This window comes from Hypomesus transpacificus, chromosome 5 (genome assembly GCF_021917145.1).
Source record: "Hypomesus transpacificus isolate Combined female chromosome 5, fHypTra1, whole genome shotgun sequence".
Classification (NCBI taxonomy): Eukaryota; Metazoa; Chordata; class Actinopteri; order Osmeriformes; family Osmeridae; genus Hypomesus; species Hypomesus transpacificus.
The window spans coordinates 3393562-3420870 of record NC_061064.1 but is presented as its reverse complement, the minus strand read 5'-3'; the positions used below and the strand labels follow the sequence as shown (position 1 = coordinate 3420870).

The window sequence follows — 27309 nt, the reverse complement described above, 5'->3', positions numbered from 1 at the left end:
GCAAAGCAAAGGAGGCCAGAATTCCTACCCCAACAGAATGGGGGAGCATTTTATGTGCAAAATCTTTATGGATGTTTTTATGCTACTGCACACTCCTTATTGAAATAGATGTAGTTATTTTTCCAGCAGCGGAAATTCTTATAGACCTGTGCATCTAAGTATAGACCCAGGTTGTAATTCATTAGAGCGGTATACTATGTCAGGAGCCAAACTGTATCTCACGAATACAGAATGTCAGCATGCTGAGGCCAGAAGGTCGAAGACTCGAGAGAGAGAAAAAGGGCTATCTATTTCAGCTTGCTGAAGAGAGTCTAAAATGGTATGGCACAACAGCCAATCCCCTTATTTGTACCCTGCCTTTCGTTCTCACTTCTGTGGGGTTATTGTATTATTTGTAATGGTGACAGTGAATGTATTTGTAGTTCATTATTTCAACTGGTACTGGTATTTCAACTTTTACACTGGTAGAAATGTTCTGGTAAAAGATATAATGTGTTATACTGACTAAACTTAAAGTAATAGTCATCAAACAGTGCTCTGGTCATTTCTTTAATTATGAAAGAAAGTCTTACAAACCGTCTTCTGTTAAAAAGGTGCATTGTTATCTCTTAAAAAATCAGATTAAAACAACAACAGATGTCAAAAACACTGATTATTCTTGACAGGGCTTAACGATATAAACACAAGGGTAAGCCCAAAACTGTGTCAAACTCAGACACTTAATTCAAATTGACATCACAGGTAATATTGGTGTCAGAGAGAATTAAAAAACAAAGCACAAAATAATGCACTTGACTGAAAAGATTTTACAATTCAGACATACACACAATACGTATTCTTAACGCACATACAATCCTGCACAGAGATTAAATGGCAAATTGTAATTTCTTTGGTTTATTTCATAATTTAAAAAGCTAAGTAAACATGAACTGTCAAGTTCAGAGTGAATAAAACAAGCATCAGTGGAGGTAAAACAATCAGAAATCCGATGCTGACCTCAGTAGAGCTTTGATACCTAGCTTGTGGTGAGCGTCATCATAATGTTACCAAACATTTATCTTTAATGAACTGCTAATGTACAAGGCAAACGTCATCATAATCATATCCTCAGTGTTGCATAAACAAGAGACATGACACATGCACATTTTCAGACACATAAACTAAACCCATATGGTTGCCCAAACACCAATATATGTTTTTAGACACTGATACTATTTCACTTGGTCTAACATAGCCATTCACATGATGCCAGTATCAAATGGCTTGAAATATATTCTGTAAAGGCACTACAGATGACTTCAAAAGATCCTAATATAACCTTTGCCAAAAGCTTAAGGGATGATAAGTTTCCATATTTTTAGACGGTGCTGATGCAAGATGATTATCTTAAATAGAAGAGTTGCTCCAGACTAACACTGCTTTTGAAGGTTGAGAGATCTTCAAATACATCTAAAACAGTAGCCGAAGCACTACTCTTCAGATATATCCTGATTTCTATTTCACAGTTCTACTAAACCAGCAGCCTTTGTCTCTGGAAACCATGGGACAGATTTAAGCACACACAAACATGTGACACTCATTTAAAATCAAAGGTTTTAAGAAAAACCAATGCAGCTTGTGCACCTGAAGCCATCCTGTAAATATAGCCCAGGTGTCTAAGCCTCAGCAAAGGTTGTAAGTGCCAGCATACTATACAGACAGGTTTAGGGACGTTCCTTGTAGAGGTCCTCTGTATCAGTGTTTTACACAAGCAGGATTCATGGTGTGGGCTAGTAGCTGAACAAGTTAAAGTGAGTGACAATGCACATTGAAATAACAAAAACTTTGGTACAGTAGGTCAAACTCTATAAATTTGCGTTCATATCTCGTGTACAAACGAAGCAGTAGCTTCCAAGGCAAGTTAAAAAAAAAGTACATTCGGGATCAGGCAGTAGCACCACTTTTTAATGAGTTCACTTCCTTCTGTTGGTCTCTCACTTCCTCTTCCTGCCACAGTATTTTCCCTGGCATCCAGCACCCCCTGCCAGACATGAGCGAAGACTGTGTGTTAGTGTCAGTAATACCTCTTTGAGGCACTTTCCTGTGACTACATGATAATATCACATAAGTCGGTGCGCTGGTTTACCTCTGTAGCCCCCTGCTCCCAGGAAGCCCTGCATGGCAGCATACTTGGCTGCTTTTGCTGCCTTGGCTGGAGGAGAGAATGGGATAAGCTGTTTTAAACTGTGACCTTATGTTTAGTGTGTTTTGACATATGAAAATGTTGCAGGAAGCCCTAGTTACCACAGGAACAGACATGAACAAATGGGCTGAAACATTCTTATTTCTATAAGTAATTGGGATATTAATTTGAAGAGAGAGAAAGAGTGGAAGGAGTCAACCTAGAATAACATGTGGTGAGTGTGTATGTGTGTGTGTGTGTGTGGGGTGTGTGTGGTCATGACTGTAATTAATTGCACCATGTGTGCTGTGATGTTGATGCCAGAGGAGAGTATGCTTACATTTCTGTCCTCCTGCTCCGTATCCTAGAGAACCTGAAAGAGACCAACCCAGATTACTCATAATAAAAAACTGATAGTCCTTCATGTGATCATACACAGGCATCTACCTCCACAACTGGATGAAAGAAAACGTTAAAATATCAACAAGTAGGGCCATGACACTGCAGACAAAAACCTTCCCCATAACATGATGTGTGAATAGGGACTCTTAACGTTTAAGTAAATCTGTATTGTACTGTTCATATTAGTTTTTTGTTTTGCTAGTGATGCTCTGTTCACTGCACGTTACATAGTGAAGGAATTTATCTTTTCAGATGAACATCAAAAGCAAGAGAGGTAGTGATGTGTTACCTGGATATCCAGGACCAGCACCACCAGGACCGCCACCACCATAGCCAGTACCCCCTCCTGCAGAACAGACACATTGTAGTCGGGACCACACAGAAACTCAAATCCTCCATCAGCACAACTAGCGAGATGTTGAATAGAGATTCTCCAGCTCACCTGGTAACCGGCCTGGGTCACCTCCTACTCCCCCTGCAGTTCCTGCACCAGGCACTCCTCCTGGTCCTCCACCTGAAGAACAAGCAAAAAACATGTTGGGTATCAAGGATGGCTACTCGAAACACTGGAACAAAGAACAATACTGGAGAGCTTCTCAACAACCAAGACTGGTGTCCAAGGTTAGCCAAACAATTGCACACTCAGCTACGCCGATCTGTGGTTGACCGAATAATGTGCGCAGGTGTGAGCGTGCTGCAAACATACATAAGTGTATGTGGGCCTAGAGTGCTGGTACTGCAACATTGACATCTAGTGCTAGAGGAGTTACTTGATCCCTCTCACCTGGTCTGTATCCAGCTCCACCCAGGGAGCCATACCCTGTAAAGAGGACACATTAACTAGAAGCCTATCCTAGTCTACATTCAGTCAGAGGCTTCATAGCGGAGCATTAACACCTGCTACAACTACACCCCAGGTACCCCTGTTGGAAAGGTAAACTTTGGGGGCAACAGCTCACCTAGGCCCCCTGTTCCTGCTCCTGGTCCCGCCCCTGCTCCTCCACCTGGGGGACAGGTACAGGTGTGTTAGAGTCTAGGTCTTTTACTGGATGTGAGATGGATATGTAATGGAGTATAAATATGCCTGAACATGCACTCATGATGTGCACAGGCTGTCAAAGCTTGACTTCTTCCTCACCTGGTCCATAACCCGCACCGCCCAAGGAGCCATAACCTAGAAGTATGGAAGAAGAGAAGGGTAAAATAAGTAGGTGAAATAGTACTATTTTTTTTTTGTTGCATTTTTTAACAGTTATGTTCGTATATAGGTGAATTCTGAGTTGGATGAGCTTTATTGTTTACAGATTCTGGTGTGACCCATCACTGTGTATGGACCTGATTTAGCTGGTTTTCTTGCTCCCATTCCAGCTCCACCTGGTCCATAACCACCTGGTCCTGCTCCGGCACCACCTGGTCCGTAGCCACCTGGTCCTGCTCCAGCACCACCTGGTCCATAACCACCTGGTCCATAGCCACCTGGTCCAACTCCAGCACTGCCACCAGCTCCCCCATAGCCTGGAAGGGTAAGATGAATAAGCTTAGTGTAAATATTAAGACCATATCATACCCTTTAAGGAAATAAACTGTGTAATCTATTGTGAAATACCTTTGGATGGTTTTCCAGTGCCTGTCGCTGTTCCTGCACCAGTTGGATATCTGGGACCTGAAAAAAGGTAAATGTTGTATGTACTTTGATAAAATACTAAGGCTGATTTCAAACAATGATAAAGTATATAGTTTGAGGTGGAACTCACCACCAGCCCCAGCTCCACCAAAGCCTCCAGGACCTGCTCCCCCTGGACCTCCTCCAGCACCAGCTCCACCAGGTCCATAGCTACCTGGACCACCTCCTAGACCCCCTCCTTGGCCTCCTCCGAGGCCTCTGCCAAGTCCTCCTGGTCCTGTTCCTAGTCCTCCAGCCCCGAGACTGCCAGCTCCACCTAGAGCACCTCCAGCACCACCCCTCTTGCTTGGTTTGCTTCCGTATCCTCCAGGACCAGCTCCATAGCCCCCTGGGCCAACTCCATAGGCCCCTGGTACAGCTCCAGCCCCACCTGGTCCGTAGCCCCCTCGACCAGCACCAGCCCCACCTGGTCCGTAGCCCCCTGGACCAGCACCAGCCCCACCTGGTCCATAGCCCCCAGGCCCAGCTCCATAGCCCCCTGGACCAGTTCCAGCCCCACCTGGTCCATAGCCCCCAGCACCAGTTCCAGCCCCACCTGGTCCATAGCCCCCTGGACCAGCACCAGCCCCACCTGGTCCATAGCCCCCAGGACCAGTTCCAGCCCCACCTGGTCCGTAGCCCCCTGGACCAGCACCAGCCCCACCTGGTCCATAGCCCCCAGGCCCAGCTCCATAGCCCCCTGGACCAGTTCCAGCCCCACCTGGTCCATAGCCCCCAGCACCAGTTCCAGCCCCACCTGGTCCATAGCCCCCTGGACCAGCACCAGCCCCACCTGGTCCATAGCCCCCAGGACCAGTTCCAGCCCCACCTGGTCCATAGCCCCCAGCACCAGTTCCAGCCCCACCTGGTCCATAGCCCCCTGGACCAGCACCAGCCCCACCTGGTCCATAGCCCCCAGGACCAGTTCCAGCCCCACCTGGTCCATAGCCCCCAGGACCAGCACCAAAGCCCCCTGGCCCGACCCCTCCCCTTCCCCCTCCAAACTGGCCAGGAACCCCATATCCTAAGTACAAGAGAAATGTTATCATTAACTTTACTTGGCTAAATTGTTTTCTCCAAACATATGTTTGATATCCAGTCAGTAGATACATAACAATGTAACTGTAAAAAAAACATAGAGAATGTGTAAATGTACCTTTGCCTGGCTTTCCCGATCCCTGTCCCACTCCAGCTCCCGTCGGATAACGTAAACCTAAGAAACAAGCTTTGTTGTTAAATTTTCGTAATATAAAAAGAGAACTTTTTGGGGGTTGACCGTTGAACTGATTGAAGCATTTGGGCAGGCAAGATAAAAAATATACATACCACCACCGGGTAGGACGGCCCCAGCTCCTCCATAGCCTGCATTGATAGCAAGATAAATCCTTGTCAGTTAGTTGTAACTGGCAGTATAAACAGCTAAAATATGTAACTACTGACAAAAAATGTAGCTCACTTTTGCCAGGTTTGGGGGTTCCAGTTCCTACACCACCAGCGCCCCCAGGGCCAAGACCCGTCCCTCCGGTCACTCCTGTACCTGGACCACCCCCAACTCCTCCAGGACCTCCCCCAACTCCTCCAGGACCTCCCCCAACTCCTCCAGGACCACCCCCAACTCCTCCTGGACCTCCTCCCACTCCTCCAGCACCCAGGCTGCCAGCCCCATCAGGGCCATATCCTGGAGGTGCAGACACAAGACATAATGATCCTCATTTTAATTATGGTTACCTTTATCATAATCGCATCAGAGACTGGGCCAAATTCTAGCCACATAGCTAGTATGTAATGTTAAATGTATTATGACAAGTACCCTTGGGTGGTTTTATGGTGACATTTTGTCCTCCTCCTACTCCTCCAGCTCCACTTGGACCACCTCCCACACTTCCTGGTCCACCTCCAACTCCTCCTGGTCCACCTCCAACTCCTCCTGGTCCACCTCCAACTCCTCCTGGTCCACCTCCAACTCCTCCTGGTCCTCCTCCTACACCCCCTGGACCTCCTTCGATGACTCCTGCACCTTCACCATCTCCTTCACCAGGTGTGTCTCCTCTTGGGACACCTATGGGTAGGCAGCACACCTGAGCACCAGCATAACTTAGGAGAACACAGCCCAAACACCATCCATTCGGAGCCTGTTCATTCTTTATGTTACCTGGAGGCTTTAGAGGTTTGGCTCCAGGAAGCCCACCAGCAATGTCTCCAAGTGAAGCGCCTGCAAAAACAAATCATTCAAATTAACTTAGTCCCCAATATTGACCCCAACAATGCACACTGATGTGGAAATTGTTCTCGAAGCCACCTTCACAATAGTTTCCATTTCCTCATCTTAAAAACTTTTTAGCACAGCATCAACTAATGGTATTCACTATGGCTGCTGTTCTACAGAAAACCTTTACATTTTCTGACATTTTACAACAGTTTGTTCTGGTAAAATGTGCTTCATGCAACCATCACCTTTATCTTTTTCTTCAGTGGATTTTCCGCCAGCACCAATACCGATACCTATACCAATGCCTGTGCCCGAACCTGCTAAGACATAGTCCAAGGGCTTAAAACTTAACATTGCCTGACTAACACTGTTAGTAAGGGGACTGAATTTGTCATCAATACTGTCTTTGTTTGTTCTATATTCACTGGGAAACTTGCAGCTAGATTTACTCTGAAAGTAATGATTGTTGAACATTTGCAATCCATTGCTGCACAGTTGCGTTGAGGTGTACTAATTAATTATGTGTTGGGAATTACGTATTAATAAATATTATTTATAAACTATGTATAAAAAGTTTTGGAGATAAATTACTAACTAACCACAATCTTCTGTGTGGGGTTAAAGGTTAATTTGTCTACAAATAGTTTATAAAGGCTTTAAATAACTAAAAAGTGTTACCAGATGTTATTTATATATTTTGTTACTCTGGTAAAGTGTTATAGTTTCTTTCTGAACAATCCGTCAGGGGCAGCATAACTTAATTGTTAGTTTGGTCTTCATTATTGATATTATTGATTAGTTTCTTGGTGCCAGCGGAAAGAAGTCCAATTTCACCTTTCTATATGTCTGAGACAGCCAGACCACATGACCAGACTAATCAAATCAAAACATTAACCCTTTCACAGGGTTAGAGCACTGTTAAGACATTTAGGATTCAATTAGAATGTTTTCATGGACCATATGCACTTCAAACAGGATAATGTTATTTTAGGAGTAATTTGTCTTTATACTGGCTCAAAATCATAATTAGCAAAAACCGTGCACCAAAGCAGACCATCAGCAAACCCAGCAGTTGTTGTTTTCATCACAAGGCCATTAGTAGAAGTCACTTAGTCCCCAATATTGACCCCAACAATGCACACCGATGTGGAAATTATGTTCTGGAAGCCACCGTCAAAATGGTTTCCATTTCCTCTTGTTAAAAACGTTTTAGCACAGCATCATCTAATGTTATTCAATATGGCTGCTGTTTTACAGAAAACTTTACAATTTTCTGACATTTACAACAGTTGGTTCTGGTAAAATGTGCTTCATGCAACCATCACCTTTATCTTCTTCTTCAGTGGTTTTTCCGCCGGCACCAATACCGATACCTATACCAATGCTTGTGCCCGAACCTGCTAAGACATAGTCCAAGGCCTTAAAACTTATCATTACCTGGCTAACACTGTTAGTAACGGGACTGGATTTGTCATCAATGCTGTCTTTGTTTGTTTTATATTCACTGGGAAACTTGCAGCTTGTTTTACTCTGAAAGTAATGCGTGTTGCACATTTGCAATCCATTGCTGCACAGTAGCGTTGATGTATACTAATTGCTTATGTGTTAGGAATTATGTATTAATAACTATTCTTTGTAAACTATGTATAAACCATTTTGGAGATAAATGACTAACCAAAAACAATCTTCTGTGTGGGGTTAAAAGTTAATTACTCTACAAATAGTTTATAAAGGCTTTAAATTAAAATTGTGTTACCAGATGTTATTTATATATTTTGTTACTCTGGTAAAGTGTTATAGTTTCTTTATGAACAATCCGTCAGGGGCAGCATAACTCAATTGTTAGTTTGGCCTTCATTATTGTTGACTATATTATTGATTAGTTTCTTGGTGCCAGCGGAAAGAAGTCCAATTTCACCTTTCTATATGTCTGAGACAGCCAGACCACATGACCAGACTAATCTAATCAAATCAAAACACTAACCTTTTCACAGGGTTAGAGCACTGTTAGGACATTTAGGATTCAATTAGAAAGTTTTAATGGACCATATGCACTTTAAACAGGATAATGTTATCTTAGGAGTCATTTCTCTTTTTACTGGCTCAAAATCATAATTAGTAAAAACCGTGCACCAAAGCAGACCATCAACAAAACCCAGGAGTTGTTGTTTTAACCACAAAGCCATTAGTAGAAGTCACTTAGTCCCCAATATTGACCCCAACAATGCACACCGATGTGGAAATTATGTTCTGGAAGCCACTATCAAAATGGTTTCCATTTCCTCTTGTTAAAAACGTTTTAGCACAACATCATCTAATGTTATTCAATATGGCTGTTGTGTTACAGAAAACTTTACAATTTTCTGACATTTTACAACAGTTGGTTCTGGTAAAATGTGCTTCATGCAACCATCACCTTTATCTTCTTCTTCAGTGGATTTTCCGCCGGCACCAATACCGATACCTATACCAATGCCTGTGCCCGAACCTGCTAAGACATAGTCCAAGGCCTTAAAACTTAACATTACATGGCTAACACTGTTAGTAAGGGGACTGAATTTGTCATCAATACGGTCTTTGTTTGTTCTATATTCACTGGGAAACTTGCAGCTTGTTTTACTCTGAAAGTAATGCTTGTTGCACATTTGCAATCCATTGCTGCGCAGTTGCGTTAATGTATACTAACTGCGTATATGTTGGGAATAACATATTAATAACTTTTTTTTGTAAACCAAGTATAAACAGTTTTGGAGATAAATTACTGACTAACAACAATCTTCTGTGTGGGGTTAAAGGTTAATTAGTCTACAAATAGTTTATAAAGGCTTTAAATACAAATAAAGTGTTACCAGATGTTATTTATATATTTTGTTATTCTGTTATAGTTTCTTTCTGAACAATCCAGCATAACTTAATGGTTAGTTGGGTTTTCATCATTGATATTATTGATTAGTTTCTTGGTGCCAGCGGAAAGAAGTCCAATTTCACCTTTCTATATGTCTGAGACATCCAGACCACATGACCAGACTAATCTAATCAAATCAAAACATAAACCTCTTCACAGGGTTAGAGCACTGTTAGGACATTTTAGGATTCAATTAGAACTTTTAATGGTCCATATGCACTTTAAACAGGATAATGTTATTTTAGGAGTAATTTGCCCTTACACTGGCTCAAAATCATAATTAGTAAAAACCGTGCACCAAAGCAGACCATCAGCAAACCCAGCAGTTGTTGTTTTCACCACAAGGCCATTAGTAGAAGTCACTGCCCAGCCATACCACTATCATTTTATAGACTGGTCAGTCACACACTGTACCAGCGAACATTTTACCTCCTCCTCCATCTTTACCACCGGAACCGATACCGATACCGAGACCGACCCCGGTACCCCCGGAGTTCCCACCAGAGCCGTATCCAATACCAATGCCAATACCAGTACCCTCACCAACACCCGTACCAGATCCAAACCCCACACCAATCCCAATACCAGAGGAACCAGCAGAACCTGATGAAGAGACCAAATGTTTCATATCACTCAGGGATTCCATGTTATGTAGGTCCTAACTTCAGGCAGTTCAGTATCCAGATTTCAGTTGACACGTCTCTTGGCTATATAGTTATTTCATGCCATTATTAGTCTGTAGTCTCCCCATAATGTAACATGTCTACCCAACACTCCACAGCACCAGACTGGCTTTGACCTGAGTCCGCTGCAAAAACACCATGGTCACAAGTCACACCACCAGATTATGTATCACATAATGTGAAGGAGAGGTAGAGACACTGAACTGGGCATTGACACTGACACGAAACTGTGATGTTTTTATGCTCATTCTCACCTCCAGAGGGCACTCCTGCTCCAGCTGTAGAGCAGAGGAAGAACGATCAAGTGAGTAAGAAATATTTTTAGAGAAACACACAAAATGTTAGATCACCTATCGCATGCTTTACAAAATTAGAGTAAAATGTTATGATACTCACCAACACCAGTCCCAGCTGTACATATAAGGGAAGGGAACATAGTTATGAAATAATAAATCAGCTTTCATGAACTCTTAAATCAGTAAACAACTGAATACTTACCACTGGGTTGGACTACTCCAGCACCAACTAGAATCACAGGTACAAAATTCATATTGTAACACAGTAAATATAACTTTGAATGCAGTCATACCATAAGATATATTTATTTTACAATTATAATAAAAAGCATCACTCACTTTCTGGTACTGGCACTCCAGTTCCACCTGTAAAATAACATTTACTTTTACAATAAACACCCTCAATGCAAAAAGCTACAATAAATACATACAAACATTTGTACAAACATTTCTTGGTCATATTTTAGAGTCAAATCTTGAACTTGGTTCAACACTAAACTGATGGAGAACCTAAGATGGAAATGCTCTTGTTAAACCTACAGGGAAGTAAAAAAGCTGTCAGAATAATTGCAGTACAAAGAGTATGCCAGTGAGGGTTGCATTTGAACAAGCTAACCAGACATAGACTGATGGTCAAGCTTCCTTTGCAGATGAGGTAAGGTGAGCGGTAAGGGCATTGAGATGGGATGGCAAGGAGAATAGAGTGGTGATGGTGAAGCAGAAAGATATGATTTTCAAAAGATCAGGAATGTCAACAGCATGAAGCCAAACCTGGAACAGAGGTCCCCCCAAGGTCTGTTTTGTCTTGAAAGCAGAGCACAAAGAAAATGACAATGTGGATGATGCAGATGAAAATGGCAAAGCTAGATACAGAAATAGTGGGCTGTATAAATGAACTAATTTGTTCTATGAGTGCTATTGCATGCCATTAGCTATTGTTCTTTAGACTGCTATGGACCTGAAGAGTTCATTTCCAGTCTTACCTGGTTTCCCACCAATGATGGGGATTCCAGTCCCACCAGGAGTGATTATGTCCAGTCCTCCTTCAATCCCTCCATCTATTGGTCCACCTGTGATGCCAGTACCTACCATACACAAACCCATCAGCAAACCCATCTTGGCCACTCAAAAGTCATTAACTGTTAAATCTTAATATACTGTATATATTTAAGATGTTAAGTTAAACTATTTTATAAGCATACCGTCACCTCCAGAACTTCCAGATCCTTCTAGAACTCCCCCAGCACCACCAGGCTCACCTTTAACAAAGGTAAATGCAGTGGAATGCATGGAATATGTAAATAATGGACTGTTGATTCAACTGCCAATGCTTCATCTGATTTAACATTTCCACACCTGTACCTGCAGCTCCATCACCATCCTTGCCCTCTTTTCCAGTTCCAGCACCAGTGGGAACACCTGGATGGAGCAGGATGGGAAGAGAGAGACTAGAAGTGAGAACATCTGCCTAAGTAGCAGATGAGATTACCAAAAAGTATCACCGATAGATACATTTGATATGTGGTTGCATGATCTGCTTCTTGTTAAATGTATATGAAAGGCCCTGGATATGACTAACCTGCTCCTGCCCCGGTGCCTGCAGCTGTTGCTTCACCTCCTGTTACTCCTGGGGCAGGTGTGACTCCTGAACCTCCTGTGCCTCCGGTTCCACCCGACACTCCTTTGTAAAGACAAACAAAACAAATCCTCCACCTACTTCTTTTAAAATCAACTAAATTCTGAAAGTTTGCTTGCGGGTGCTCTACCAGGAACACACGAGAATAGGAAAACCATCAATGTTCTCTGTAAAGTCATGTTATTATCCCATGACCTACTCTATGCTGTACCCAAATTTCTTTTCGAGCATCTTACCCCCTGTTCTTGCCCCAGCTCCAGCACCAGCTCCTGTTCCTGCCCCAGCACCTGTTCCTGCCCCAGCACCTGTTCCTGCCCCGGCCCCTGCCCCAGCACCAGCTCCTGCCCCAGCTCCAGTCCCAGGTCCAGTCCCTGTTCCTGTTCCTCCAGTCCCACCTGGTTGACCTATAGTCAAGAAACATAAGTAAACATTTTACACACTACATTAAATGCATTTCTCGTAAATGAAAGGACCATCAAGAAAGGAAACCTATTCTTACCATATTTGGCTGCTTTAGATCCAGCTCCAGGGCCATATCCTGAGGATCACAGACTATCAGTGATTAAACAGTGAAAGCAGAATACAAACTTTACCAAGCACTTTGTTACAGCAATATGTACCTTCTTCCCTCCCCCTCCCATATCAGTACAGACTTACCCCCAGGTCCAGTTCCATAACCGCCAGGTCCAGTTCCATAGCCCCCTGGTCTGACACCATATCCTCCTATGTTAGAAAATTAGCAATTGGACCATTTTGTTAACATTTCATTTGTTTGTTTGTTTGATTTTTTTCATCTCACCTGGTCCAGCACCATAGTCCCCTGGTCCCCCACCAAGACATATCTGAACAAATGTGTATGTGTTTGTGTGTGTGTGAATTAACTCTTAATATTGGACCAGTAACACCAATAAACTTGCCTCCTAGTCCAGCCCCAGCACCACCACCAGGCACCCCCCCAATGCCAAGGACACCACCGCCACCTGGCACACCCCCTGCTCCACCCAGGAAAGAGGAGAGATATCAGATGGGTGAGGTGGCAGGTGCACAGGTAAAACATTTGGATAGAGGGCATGATTATCAAGTTGATGGATCATGAATACTCATACCGTATTTAGCAGCTTTTGATCTCGGTCCGTATCCTTGAAATTATAGGTAAAAACATTTCTTTCATTAATAACAGCATTCTGAAAAACAAAGTTACATTGATCAGATCAGTCATTTAGATATTAGTACCTCCTGAGCCAGGTCCATATCCGGCCCCAGGTCCTGCCCCGGCCCCAGCTCCATATCCACCTCCTGGACCATAACCTGCTCCTGGACCTGCTCCAGTTCCATACCCAGCCCCAGGCACCCCTCCTCCTACACCTCCTGCCCCAGGACCAAAGGGTGAGGCAGCACCTCCTCCCAGGGCAGCACCTCCTCCAGGGACACCAAACCTGCCACCCAGACCACCACCAGGGGTTCCGCCACCTCCACCAGGACCTGTGCGGACCACAATAGAGTGATTAAAGTGTATAATGGAAATATAATGTGATTTAGGTTTGGAGATAAATGCTCAATAACAGGTTGACATAAAAATATAGTAACATTTGGAAATTGTGAAAATGACTTACCGTATTTCTGAGACTTAGACCCACCAGGATATCCTATGGGATAGAGCATGCAACTAGTTAGCTTATACAAACACAGACCCAAGTCCCACTCCCTGCCCAAGACCAGTCCCTGCTGCTCCTCCTGATCCATAATCAACACCTAATCCATATAGACCATTGCCCTGACTACCAGGCACTCTTCCTTGTCCTAGTCCAGCACCTCCTCCTGGAAGTCCTCCACGTCCAGCACCCTGTCCGCCACCTGGGACTCCAAGGGCACCACTAAGCATGCCTACCAGAGGAGGAACCATCATGGATAATCATTGAATACTGTACTATTTACTATCTAATACATAAATGTAATGACAAATTCAGAATAGATAATACAGAGTTTAGATAATAACTTACCGTATTTTCTAGCTTTTGCATCTGCATCATATCCTGTGAAATATAACACGTATATATTGATTGACATCAGTAAACATCTATACGACTGATAATACATTCTTATTGCCTGCTATAGCTGTTATCTTACAGTACCTCCAGCTCCAATACCTGGTCTTGGCCCAGCACCTCCTGGTCCAGTTCCTACCCCACCAGGACCATAGCCGGCATCTCCAGGTCCAGTTCCTGCCCCACCAGGACCATAGCCAGCACCTGGTCCAGTTCCTACTCCACCCGGTCCATAGCCAGCACCTCCTGGTCCAGTTCCTGCTCCACCGGGTCCATAGCCAGCACCTCCTGGTCCAGTTCCTGCTCCACCAGGACCATAGCCAGCACCTGGTCCAGCTCCTGCTCCACCAGGTCCATAGCCAGCACCTCCTGGTCCAGTTCCTGCTCCACCAGGTCCATAGCCTGCACCTCCTGGTCCAGTTCCTGCTCCACCAGGACCATAGCCTGCACCTCCTGGTCCAGTTCCTGCTCCACCAGGTCCATAGCCTGCACCTCCTGGTCCAGTTCCTGCTCCACCAGGACCATAGCCGGCACCTCCTGGTCCAGTTCCTGCTCCACCAGGTCCATAGCCTGCACCTCCTGGTCCAGTTCCTGCTCCACCAGGACCATAGCCGGTTCCGCCAGGCACTCCTCCTTGGCCTAGTCCGGCCCCAGCACCTCCTCCTGGGAGTCCTCCACGTCCAGCACCCTGTCCACCACCTGGGACTCCAAGGGCACCACTAAGCATGCCTACCAGAGGAGGAAACATCAATGATGCCCATTTCAGCTTCATTCCTTGGTGTAATCCATGCTGTGATGTAAAACCTTTGAAGGGGGATGAATGACTTTACCATATTTACGAGCTTTGGCATCAGCATCATATCCTGTAACACAGAACATTAATTAGTTGACTGAAACCAATTAACTTTAAAATAAATGGTCAATTTAACATTACTCCCTAACATACCTCTACAGTAATTTTGCTAAAGTACCTCCAGCTCCAGTTCCTGGTCTTGGCCCACCACTTCCTGGTCCAGTTCCTGCCCCACCAGGACCATAGCCGGCACCTCCAGGTCCAGTTCCTGCTCCACCAGGACCATAGCCAGCACCTCCAGGTCCAGTTCCTGCTCCACCAGGACCATAGCCAGCACCTCCTGGTCCAGTTCCTGCTCCACCAGGACCATAGCCTGCACCTCCTGGTCCAGTTCCTGCTCCACCAGGACCATAGCCAGCACCTCCCGGTCCAGTTCTTCCTCCACCAGGTCCATAGCCGGCACCTCCTGGTCCAATCCCTGCACCACCAGGACCATAGCCTGTTCTGCCAGGAACTCCTCCTTGGCCTAGTCCAGCCCCAGCACCTCCTCCTGGGAGTCCTCCATGTCCAGCACCCTGTCCACCACCTGGGACTCCAAGGGCACCACTAAGCATGCCTACCAGAGGAGGAAACATCAATGATGCCCATTTCAGCTTTACTCTTTGGTGTAATCCATGCTGTGATGTAAAACCTTTGAAGGGAGATGAATGACTTTACCATATTTACGAGCTTTGGCATCAGCATCATATCCTGTAACACAGAACATTAATTAGTTGACTGAAACAACCTAACTTTAACATAATTGGTCAGTTTAACATCACCACCTAACATACCTCTACAGTAATTATGCTAAAGTACCTCCAGCTCCAGTTCCTGGTCGTGGCCCACCACTTCCTGGTCCAGTTCCTGCTCCACCAGGACCATAGCCGGCACCTCCTGGTCCAGTTCCTGCCCCACCAGGACCATAGCCAGCACTTCCTGGTCCAGTTCCTGCTCCACCAGGACCATAACCAGCACCTCCTGGTCCAGTTCCTGCCCCACCAGGACCATATCCAGCACCTCCTGGTCCAGTTCCTGCTCCACCAGGACCATAACCAGCACCTCCTGGTCCAGTTCCTGCCCCACCAGGACCATAGCCGGCACCTCCAGGTCCAGTTCCTGCCCCACCAGGACCATAGCCAGCACCTCCTGGTCCAGTTCCTGCTCCACCAGGACCATAGCCAGCACCTGGTCCAGCTCCTGCTCCACCAGGACCATAGCCAGCACCTCCTGGTCCAGTTCCTGCTCCACCAGGACCATAGCCAGCACCTCCTGGTCCAGTTCCTGCTCCACCAGGACCATAGCCGGTTCCGCCAGGCACTCCTCCTTGGCCTAGTCCGGCCCAAGCACCTCCTCCTGGGAGTCCTCCACGTCCAACACCCTGTCCACCACCTGGGACTCCAAGGGCACCACTAAGCATGCCTACCAGAGGAGGAAACATCAATGATGCCCATTTCAGCATCATGCCTGGGTGTAGTCCATGCTGTGATGTAAAAACCTTAAAAGGGGATGAATATGCTTACCATATTTACGAGCTTTGGCATCAGCATCATATCCTGTAACACAGAACATGAATGAGTTGACTGAAACAACCTAACTTTATCTTAATTGGTCAGTTTAACATTACCACCTAACATACCTCTACAGTATTTATGCAAAAGTACCTCCAGCTCCAGTTCCAGGTCTTGGCCCACCACTTCCTGGTCCAGTTCCTGCTCCACCAGGGCCATAGCCGGCACCTCCTGGTCCAGTTCCTGCTCCACCAGGTCCATAGCCAGCACCTGGTCCTGCTCCTGCTCCACCAGGACCATAGCCGACACCTCCCAGCCCAGTTCCTCCTCCACCAGGTCCATAGCCAGCACCTGGTCCTGCTCCTGCTCCACCAGGACCATAGCTGGCACCTCCTGGTCCAGTTCCTGCTCCACCAGGACCGTAGCCGGCACCTCCTGGTCCCGTTCCTGCTCCACCAGGTCCATAGCCGGCACCTCCTGGTCCAGCTCCTGCTCCACCAGTACCATAGCCGGCACCTCCTGGTCCAGTTCCTACACTACCAGGACCATAGCCGGTTCTGCCAGGAACTCCTCCTTGGCCTAGTCCAGCCCCAACACCTCCTCCTGGGAGTCCTCCACGTCCAGCACCCTGTCCACCACCTGGGACTCCAAGGGCACCACTAAGCATGCCTACCAGAGGAGGAAATATCAATGATGCCCATTTCAGCTTTATTCTTTGGTGTAATCCATGCTGTGATGTAAAACCTTTAAAGGGAGATGAATGAGTTTACCATATTTACGAGCTTTGGCATCAGCATCATATCCTGTAACACAGAACATGAATTAGTTGACTGAAGCCACCTAACTTTAACATAATTGGTCAGTTTAACATTACCCCTTAACATACCTCTACAGTAATTATGCTAAAGTACCTCCAGCTCCAGTTCCAGGTCTTGGCCCAGCACCTCCTGGTCCAGTTCCTGCACCACCAGGACCATAGCCAGCACCTCCTGGTCCAGTTCCTGCTCCACCAGGACCATAGCCTGCACCTCCTGGTCCAGCTCCTGCTCCACCAGGACCATAGCCAGCACCTGGTCCAGTTCCTGCACCACCAGGACCATAGCCTGCACCTCCTGGTCCAGCTCCTGCTCCACCAGGACCATAGCCGGCACCTCCTGGTCCATTTCCGGCCCCACCAGGCCCGAAGCCGGCACCTCCTGGTCCAATTCCGGCCCCACCAGGCCCGAAGCCGGCACCTCCTGGTCCAGTTCCTGCACCACCAGGACCATAGCCTGTTCCGCCAGAGACTCCTCCTTGGCCTAGTCCAGCCCCAGCACCTCCTCCTTGAAGTCCTCCACGTCCAGCACCCTGTCCACCACCTGGGACTCCAAGGGCACCACTAAGCATGCCTAAAAGAGGAAGAACCATCAAAGATGCTCATTTCAGCTTTATCTCACAGTCTTATTAATGCAACATAAGAAGGAGGTGCTTACCATATTTACGAGCTTTTGCATCTCGATCATATCCTGTAACATAAAGTATATAGAAATGTATTGTTTCCCAAAAAATGACATCCTAATTTCCTATTCAAAATAAGATCTTATAATTCTGATAACAAAGTACCTCCACTACCAGCCCCTCCTGGTCCAGTTCCTGCTCCACCAGGACCATAGCCGGCACCTCCTGGTCCAGTTCCTGCTCCACCAGGACCATAGCCAGCACCTTGTCCAGTTCCTGCACCACCAGGCCCGTAGCCAGCACCACCAGGCCCAGTACCAGCACCACCAGGCCCAGTACCAGCCCCTCCTGGACCAGCCCCTCCAGGACCATAGCCAACACCTCCAGGCCCAGTACCCACCCCTCCAGGACCATAGCCAGCACCTCCAGTCCCAGTACCCACCCCTCCAGGACCATAGCCAACACCCCCAGGCCCAGTACCAGCCCCTCCAGGCCAGTAGCCAGCACCACCAGGCCCAGTACCCACCCCTCCAGGCCCATAGCCAGCACCACCAGGACCAGTACCAGCTCCTCCAGGACCATAGCCACCCCCTAGTACTCCTCCAGTTCCAATCCCAGATGCAGGTACAACTCCTTGGCCAAGTCCGGTACCAGCACCTCCAGTTTGACCTGGAGTGATGGGAGGTAGTAAATACAGAACATAATGAATAGAAGTAATGTCAAGCTACTATGGTAAAGGTAATTTTTTTTACTATGGCTAGGTAAAATATGGTAAAGTAAATTACCATATTTACGTGCTTTGGCACCAGCCCCATAGCCTGTAAGATATGAAGTGAAAAACATTGATTGAAGAAGAATATAAAATCTATCACATGAAATAAGTCTGGAATCTTTATAAAATGTAATGTCATTAAAGATTCAGATAACTCCTGCAGTCACACGCATAGCCACCTGCTCCAGGCCCTCCTCCCGGAACTCCACCAGCACCCCCAGGTCCTCCCTGAGTGCCGGCCCCAGCTCCAGCACCGGTTCCAAAACCAAGACCGCCTCCACCTCCCCCAGGAACTCCACCTACACCGCCAAGGACGCCACCGGCTCCAGTCCCTTGACCTGGCCCACCTCCGGCTCCAGCCCCACCCCCACCTGGAAGGAAACGTAATGCTAAGTTTATCTTTGAAGCCAGTAGTTTACAAGTTATCTGCTTGGATTTTGGTATTGGATTGTATTAAATCTTAAAACTGCTAAGCGAGAGAACTACTAATCAACCTGGATTACTAAATGTTATCGTTGTCTTACTGTATTTAGCAGCAGCTTTGGCTGGAGACTTTGATTTACCCCCAGCTCCTATGGTAATGGAAGGCATGAGAAGAGGCAGATAAGAAACATGAAGAGCAAAGAGAAAGAGGTCACACTATTGGGACATATATAGAGTATGGCCTTTTCCTTACACTCTCTATGACATACTATGAAATCTGTACTGTTTAAAATGTGATTGCCTTTTGATGTTTGTCTCGGGTACAGTACCTGACTTGGGTGATATGAGGGGGTATCCACGGAACACTCCTGGCAGCTGCTGTCCACCAAAACTGCCTCGGCCAGCTAAAGGCAGAAATATACATCTTATGAAACCAATACCAAAATTTAACATCCGTCAACATTTATGTCAAGAATGTCAAGCTGTCCTTTTAATTTAGGCTCACTGACCTCCACCTCCATTTCCAACTCCTCCCTGGCCAAGAACTCCAGATCCTGGGAGGAGAGCAGACAAAGTCAGAGGGGACAAAGACTTGCGGTTGGTTAGTTCAGCCACTAGACAACTTACCAGTTTGGGGTCCAAGTCCAGATCCTGTGGCAACACCAGGCAGGACTCCACGGCCTCCAAAACCTGAATAGGAGTCAGGGTGAGAGATTACACACTGCTTGGGCAGATGATGAACATCCCACTGTGTTGAGTAACTGTCACCAAAAAGATTAACCTAAATGCAACATTTTTATTGTTTGACATACCTTGATCAGGCATAATTCCCCCTTGATAAAGTCCAGGTAATCCAACACCTGTATGAATAACAGACATTCTAGGAAATTCTACAGTGGAATAGCATGGTCTGCATCCTATAATCATGTTTTGTAATTCCATAATGAGTTGAATTCTGGGATTTGTAGTTTACCTGGGACTTTGGAGGCTTTTCCACTGCTTTTCCCTCCAGGTCCTCCCCCTGGCACTCCAGTCTGAGGCAACACTGGTGCTGCAGCAGAATATCAAACAGTTTCTTTAAATGCCCCTTTGTTAATACTAAATTTAACCTTGATATTACACTTTACATCATAAAAAAAAAATAGTTGATAGTGAACACTTAAATAAATAGTATTGTGAAGTCAAATGCTATTAAGTAGTCACTCCTTTTGTCTTGGTTTGTGTATTTACTGTTCACTGTGTGAGGGAATATTTTACCAAGGTTCTACCACTGACCTCCTGCTGGCACAGCAGCTCCACCTGGGCCCACTCCACCAGCACCACCAGGCCCAACTCCACCAGGTCCAACTCCACCAGCACCTCCAGGCCCAACTCCACCAGCACCACCAGGCCCAACTCCACCAGCACCACCAGGCCCAACTCCACCAGGTCCAACTCCACCAACTCCACCAGCACCACCAGGCCCAACTCCACCAGCACCACCAGGTCCAACTCCACCAGCACCTCCAGGCCCAACTCCACCAGCACCACCAGGACCTGTTCCAGTGCCTCCAGGCCCATATCCTCCTCCACCTCCAGGCCCATATCCTCCTCCACCTCCAGGCCCGTATCCTCCTCCACCTCCAGGCCCATATCCGGTGCCTCCCAGTGCTGTTCCTGCTCCTAATGCCAAAAAAAATACAAAATTATAGATACAAAAATACAAATCTAATAGCATTTTGTGTGGTCCTACCTACTGCACCCTAAGCCTGTACCTGTTTTGGGGGGTTTCTGGGCTCCAGGGTACTGACCCCCACCAGGTCCACCATATCCGCCATAACCTCCATAGCCACCTGAGGTGAGACAGAAATTAACCAACAATTTGCAGTGTTTTTTTTTTATTTTTATCAATACCTCAGATTCAAGGAAAACGTTCTGACCTCCTGGTCCTAGTCCTGCACCCTGACCTCCAGATCCAACACCACCAGCTCCCAGGCCACCTGCTCCTCGTACTCCTCCACCCACACCCCCTGCTCCTCGTACTCCTCCACCCACACCCCCTGCTCCGAGGCCTCCTCCACCCACACCCCCTGCTCCTCGTACTCCTCCACCCACACCACCTGCTCCTCGTACTCCTCCACCCACACCCCCTGCTCCTCGTACTCCTCCACCCACACCCCCTGCTCCTCGTACTCCTCCACCCACACCCCCTGCTCCTCGTACTCCTCCACCCACACCCCCTGCTCCGAAGCCTCCATATCCTAATGAGAACATGGCATTTATTTATTGTTCTGAAATGTACTTTTCCTTCTAAACGCCTTAAGAACATTTTACCTTCTACAGCATGTGAAGAACATCAGAAGCAATTCTTCAAGACTTTATAAGCTATTGAAGGAGGTTGATCAGCAGGACTGAACTGGGAAGTTGATAGTGTACCCTCTGGTGGCCTATCTGGTTATGTTCCCCAAAGTAGAAAATGGGCTTTATCTCATTTATTAATGAATTCAATCTGTCGTTTGGTGCTTTGACCCTTCAATACTGTAACACTTCAGTTCCGTGGCCGGGTTTATTGTGACACCAATATGTTCCCTGGGACGTTTTTACAAACCTGTTTGAAGTGTGGATGTTTGACTTTAAAACCTTTTAAAAGTCTCATTGGGCTGGGTTATGGTCAGGTCAGTAAATGTTTACCACACAACAGAGAGGGAATACAACACTGCAAAGGCCCTTGAAAGAGAGAACATAATAGAGACCAGGGAGAGGCCTTTGAAGACTGAAAGTGAGGCAATGTACGCTGAGGTGAGGGGATTCTGTGGTTTAACAATACCTCAATCTTTAGTCTTTGACTCTTTGACGACAGCGTTTCTGTTAGAACTTAGCTGTCCCATTACTTCACTTTGTACTCCATAGTCACTGGACTTCTATACTTGTATAGCAATAGTACCCATGCTCATTTGAATAGACACTGTAGTAGTCACTGCACATACAGAGGTAAGAGAGAACTTTACCAGTAATCAACCTTCTCTGGTAAAACATAGATGAGTGATGCAAGTCAATTTAAAATACACAGCCTCTTGGTTGGCTTGCTTCAGTTAATGCTTCTTCAGGTAATGCAAAATTGATGTTTTGGTCTACATCTTTATAGTGAAGCTGTGCAGCATAAGCACAGACTGAATGCATTAAGTAAAATGGGTGAATGATAAACTAAGGATATTACAAGACTTGTGGTCAACTGGAAACTGTGACCTCTGTGTGTCTGCTTCCTGTGCTTACACAGTGACATACTTTCTACATCAAGACGTAATGGGTGGAATCCAGAGGTTCCACAGAGCTGGGGCATAACCTCCAAGAAAGACTCGGATAGTGTCACCAACATTCCTATGTGAGAGAGCCATATGTCATGGATTCAAAAACAGAGAAGGACAAAACTGATTACTCTCGGTCTGACGTGACAACTTCCACTCTTAATCAGACTGTGCTGTCGTTAGCTCTTATCTCTGTGTGTGTGTGTGTGTGTGTGTGTGTGTGTGTGTGTGTGTGTGTGGGAGTGAGTGAGTGTGTGTGTGTGTGTGTGTGTGTGTGTGTGTGTGTGTGTGTGTGTGTGTGTGTGTGCATGTGAGTTTTGTCAGCATGTGGCCCCTATAACAATATAGATGTTGTTGCTGTGTCAGGAAATGAAATAATGGGTAAATCTTAGTAAAATTAATCCCAGAACTTTGGGTGGAAGGTATACAGTGGAACAATATATGTAGTTTCCTATGAGAGGGGCATGGTCACTGAACTGAGTAAAGTGTGGAGGACTTCCACTTATTGTAAAGCACTGGGGACAGAGGATGCAGATTATTATGGCATGGTCTTTGTTGTTTGGACTTGGCTGCTAAGGCTTCCAGAATCAGACAGCACCTGAACTAGTACCTACATGATATCTGATCTACAAATTTGGAGCAGCAACGATGGGTGGGCTCACTGGGGTGGGCAGTTAATGACTATGCCTACTAATGTTGGACTGTAATAGGGGATTTCTACAGAGGCATGTCCGGGAGTGACGTCAAACTGATTAGTTATGTTGAAGTGTGGTGGTTTAAGTTAACTCATTCATATTTTGTGTTACAGGTGGTGAGTATGATGGAAGAATGTTTTAAGCATTTGCCTCCTCCTCCTAGACCAGCTCCAAATCCGACCCCGAGTCCTCCAGGACCTCCGACTCCAACACCATAGCCACCGCCTGGGAATTTAGATTCAACTATCAGTCTACGGTAGAATGCAGACCAACTGATATTAAGTCTTTATATGAAATTGAGTTCAAGAATTTGGATTAGTTTTACCTGTTTTTTGAGGTTTACCACCAGCTCCTGTAGAGAGAACAAGAATCAAGAACAAGAATCAGTAGAGTGACTAAATTAAGCTATTTCTGAGAAGAATACATAATGCTACCATAACTAAATGTATCTTACTCCTAGTCTCCTACTTTCTTTCCTCTTTCCTTTTGTATGTCATATCTATAATCCATACTGTACGTTGATCTCCTCACCTGCTCCACCAGGCCCTAGACCAGTTCCATAGCCTCCTGGTCCAACTCCTCCTGGTCCAACTCCTCCTGGTCCAACGCCTCCTGGTCCAACGCCTCCTGGGCCTCCTCCTCGTCCAGCTGCAAACAAAATATAAAAACAAGATTTGTACTTGTAAAGTGATTAAATTGTGTTTTTTAGCTAAATAAGTAATCACCTCCACCAGCTGCTGGACCAAAGCCTCCAGGGCCAGCACCGGCCCCACCTCCTGGCCCAGTGCCTACTCCTGCTCCACCACCTGGGCCAAATCCGGTTCCTGCTCCACCACCTGGACCAAATCCGGTTCCTGCTCTACCACCTGGACCAAATCCAGCTCCTGGTCCTGTCCCAGCTCCTAATCCAGCTCCTCCCCCTGCACCTGCAGGTATGTAGACACCTAGAACAAAGCAATACAACAACATCTGTGAAAATCATTTAAGACAGTATGTCTACAAATACACACACACACAACACACACACACACAGTTATCTACTGTTATTGTGTAACAACAAGGTAAGACATTAGTGGAGAATCAACGACAGCTAATGTCTCTCTCTTAGTTTTTCATAAACCATGTTTTCCATATTAATAATTGGTCAAATAACAGTCAAAACCATTGCCTTATCTGCACATAAACATTGGTCTAATGTTGGACCATGTTTTCATTGTTCTGGACTCTTAAGGGATACCAGAACCATTGCAATCCTATGAGTCATCCATCAGAGCTAATGAAGCCTAGTTTTCCTTGTATTGCCTGTTGTGGAATTTAGAACACATGGTTTAGCTTGTTTGCATAAATAGCTAGAATGGCGCTGCCAAGAAAGTAGAATGGTGCCATGCAAATAGTCACAACTGAGTTTTTTATGAACTGTCAAATGTAATTTATACATTATCTGAAGACCAGGATGGGGTTAAAGGTTGATGGATAACAGATAACCTTCTCTGTGGTGGGTTTCTTTGCAGCTGATAAGACTCACCCCTTCACCCAAAAGGAATGTTTATTTGGTTATAATTCTCACACTTTTCAGCACATATATCGTATTTCACGAAGCACGATAGCCATAAATAGAGAACAACTATAAAAGGAAACATTTTAAGGAGTCCCACTCCCACATGTGAAGGAGACAGATCCATTGGGGAGCCCTTTAAATGGGGGTTACAGAACTAAAAATGTAAGCCATGCATGTTTGAGCCATTCAGAGGAAACTGCTTAGCCTGCACTACCTTTTCAGTCATTTGCCAATGAGGTGGCAGAAACACAGACCTCCCAGTTGGACAGGAGGAGAAGAAAGAAGAAGAGTTTAAGACTTGTTGGAGAAGCTATTCAATGTTATTTTGTAGGACACCATAAATAGTAGGTCATGTAAAGGGTCAGTGTTAACACTGATGTCATTACAAACACTCTCCAACTGGTTCTATGTGTGTGAGAGTAAGAGTAGTAACAGCAAGCTTCCAATGACCTACAGGAGAACGAAGGCTCAGAAACCAAGCAACCAATCGGACTCCATCCCTGTGTTTCATTGGGATTGAGTCCTGGGTGATTCCAAATGATGTAACAGGCTGGAAGAGCATATCCAGTACCACTAGCATTCTCTTACAAGGAGGGAACTTCATACAATTCTCCTAGGGCTTTCATTTGTTTCTTTTATAACATTGTAAAAATAAAAGATGGATAGTTAATGGAGTATATCAGACTATTATATACTAGATAAATACGGTACCTTGTTTACATGAGGTTGAATTTATTTATGTATATCTTATCTCTATATATTCCGTAAGTCTACTGTTTGCACGGTTGGCCTGAAAATCACACATTTCCTTGACAATAACTCTGCTGCATGTGCATATAACTAAAAACTTGTACTTGGACTTATTGGAATTAATGATAGGTACAGTGAAGGCTTTATGCCTCTACACAAATGTAACAATACCAACAATAGAAGTAGTACATTGAAGGAGTCAGTGTTGTGGTCTCCTTGGATCATCTCCATCACCACTAGATCAGACCCCAGGTATGAAATATAAACTAGTGGATCATCCTTTGATGCCATGGCTTCAGAACATGCAGAGGGGAGAGCATCTACATTTACATTTAATCATTTAGCAGACGCTCTTATCCAGAGCGAGTTACAGTAAGTACAGCGACATTCTCCCCGAGGCAAGTAGGGTGAAGTGCCTTGCCCAAGGACACAACGTCACACAACGTATAACGGCCGGGAATCGAACCACCAACCTTCTGATTAATAGCCCGACTCCCTAACCGCTTAGCCATCTGACCCCCCTCTAGACAACCTCAGGTCATAGCTGCAGAGTTCTCTACTGCTAGACAACCAGGCAGGTTAATCCACCACTCCCAGACACCTGTGCTGGATGTGGCATCTCCCAGCAACCCCGTAACATACAACATGCATAAAAATCTGTACACATACCAGCTCAAGAGATGCTCAATGTTTTTGAGTTCTCTAGTCAAACCTGAGGTTCCATCAGGGCCACAGGTGTTGTGCAGCTAAGCATCGATGACCATAGTAGTAATTATGTCTTACCTCCTTGCAATGACGGCTTCCACAGACCGAGGAGCAGGAATCCATGTAGGAACGAGGCCACTGACCTTCTCGCCATCTCGCTCCCAAATGTCCCTCTCCTCTCCCAAGCCCAAGGTTTTATTCTCTGCAAGCCTATCAGGGCTCACCAAGGCCTTCAGGAAAGGAAGGAGGGCGAATGAATGAGGAAAAAAAGGAGAGATGCAAGACAGGACACTAGGTAATTGGCTGAGACAGAGAGAGAGAGAGATGGAGAGAGAGAAAGAACACACATTCGGTTCAATGGATCACTTCATTTGACCAAGTGGGTTTTTCTCCCCCCTTGTGACTGGTGGGGCTGCTTTTATTTGGGTCACTCCTGCCAACAAAGCAAGTTTGGCTGCAAGAGAGAGAGAGATGGAGGGGGAGAAATGGAGGGAGTGGGAGAGAGAGACCGAAAGAGAAAGAGAGAGAGAGAAAGTTGGGGGGACCCTTCATCTCATCCTACCCAATCAAAAAGGGGAAAGAATGGGCAGGGGAGTAAGGGATGGAGAGAAAAAAAAGAAAGAGAGAAAACTTAAATAAAAATAGAGGTAATTGTCTGCCAGATATTCTCATGGACTCTAAATGACGTAATTTTTAAGTCCATGAAAAGAAGTAACTGAACTGGCCCGATAAGGCAATTACAATTCTGTGTTTTAAAAGAAATTCTCAGAAGTTTACACATCATGCAAACCTCCAAGAATGTGTACAATTATTCTCTTTATTTTAAAACACAGGTACACAGACCGTGAACTCTCATAGTGTCCTGGCCATTTTATCCACTCAGTGACGTGAGTGTGTATGTGTGTGTGTGTGTATGATATGTGTGTCTGTGTGTGTGCAGACTGTGAGTCCAGTGAGTACTTTTGTGCTGAGGGGGTGGAGGGTGTTTGGCTGAGCTCCACTCATCACAGAGTCCTTTCCTGAAGAGAACATGAAGTCATGTCACCAACCAGGGAAACTGAAATGTAAACCTGTTATTCATGAACAACCACATAATTAAAGAATTAAACATTTACCCGGCAGAAATAAATTAGCACCTATGACCATTATTGTGGGAATGTATTATTATACTGTGGTGTATACTGTAATGTGACAGGGGATGAGAGCGAGAGAGAGCGAGAGAGAGAGAGAGAGAGAGAGAGAGAGAGAGAGAGAGAGAGAGAGAGAGAGAGAGAGAGAGAGAGAGAGAGAGAGAGAGAGAGAGAGAGAGAGAGAGAGAGAGAGAGAGAGAGAGAGAGATGTA

At 45.7% G+C, this 27309-nt stretch overlaps 1 protein-coding gene across 1 annotated transcript; it reads right to left on the bottom strand.

Moving 5' to 3' along the window:
- Window positions 1–536: 536 nt before the first annotated feature.
- On the bottom strand, window positions 537–26388 carry LOC124468268 (fibroin heavy chain-like). The gene is made up of 58 exons (XM_047020926.1): window positions 26046–26388; window positions 23680–23898; window positions 23486–23602; window positions 23280–23306; window positions 23105–23179; window positions 20730–20807; window positions 20251–20637; window positions 19949–20026; window positions 19788–19835; window positions 19603–19665; window positions 19485–19529; window positions 19305–19379; window positions 19077–19124; window positions 18732–18923; window positions 18566–18598; window positions 17946–18449; window positions 17816–17848; window positions 17255–17731; window positions 17114–17146; window positions 16497–17012; window positions 16356–16388; window positions 14972–15409; window positions 14831–14863; window positions 14088–14729; window positions 13956–13988; window positions 13738–13839; window positions 13569–13601; window positions 13189–13437; window positions 13062–13094; window positions 12873–12947; window positions 12613–12678; window positions 12455–12493; window positions 12192–12359; window positions 11899–12000; window positions 11676–11738; window positions 11522–11578; window positions 11303–11404; window positions 10659–10685; window positions 10522–10548; window positions 10420–10434; window positions 10278–10301; window positions 9770–9943; window positions 6379–6438; window positions 6037–6285; window positions 5683–5904; window positions 5553–5588; window positions 5383–5439; window positions 4318–5250; window positions 4170–4226; window positions 3899–4078; window positions 3702–3737; window positions 3523–3567; window positions 3348–3383; window positions 3006–3077; window positions 2853–2909; window positions 2502–2534; window positions 2126–2191; window positions 537–2020 (listed from the first exon to the last, which is right to left on the bottom strand). Exons 1-58 carry the CDS (start codon window positions 26119–26121, stop codon window positions 1974–1976), a joined length of 7845 nt encoding a protein of 2614 aa, XP_046876882.1. The 5' UTR covers window positions 26122–26388; the 3' UTR covers window positions 537–1973.
- Window positions 26389–27309: the final 921 nt, after the last annotated feature.

What these genes read in the sequence shown, in the direction of transcription:
- LOC124468268 (XM_047020926.1), bottom strand. Translation starts at nt 26,121, where the DNA reads ATGGCGAGAAGGTCAGTGGCCTCGTTCCTACATGGATTCCTGCTCCTC. An exon ending in ACCTGGAACTGGAGCTGGAG is followed by an intron (nt 16,389 to 16,496) that starts GTACTTTTGCAT and finishes TCTGTGTTACAG; the next exon opens with GATATGATGCTGATGCCAAA. An exon ending in TGCTGGGGCTGGACTAGGAG is followed by an intron (nt 12,679 to 12,872) that starts GCAAGTTTATTG and finishes TTTCTAACATAG; the next exon opens with GAGGATATGGTGTCAGACCA.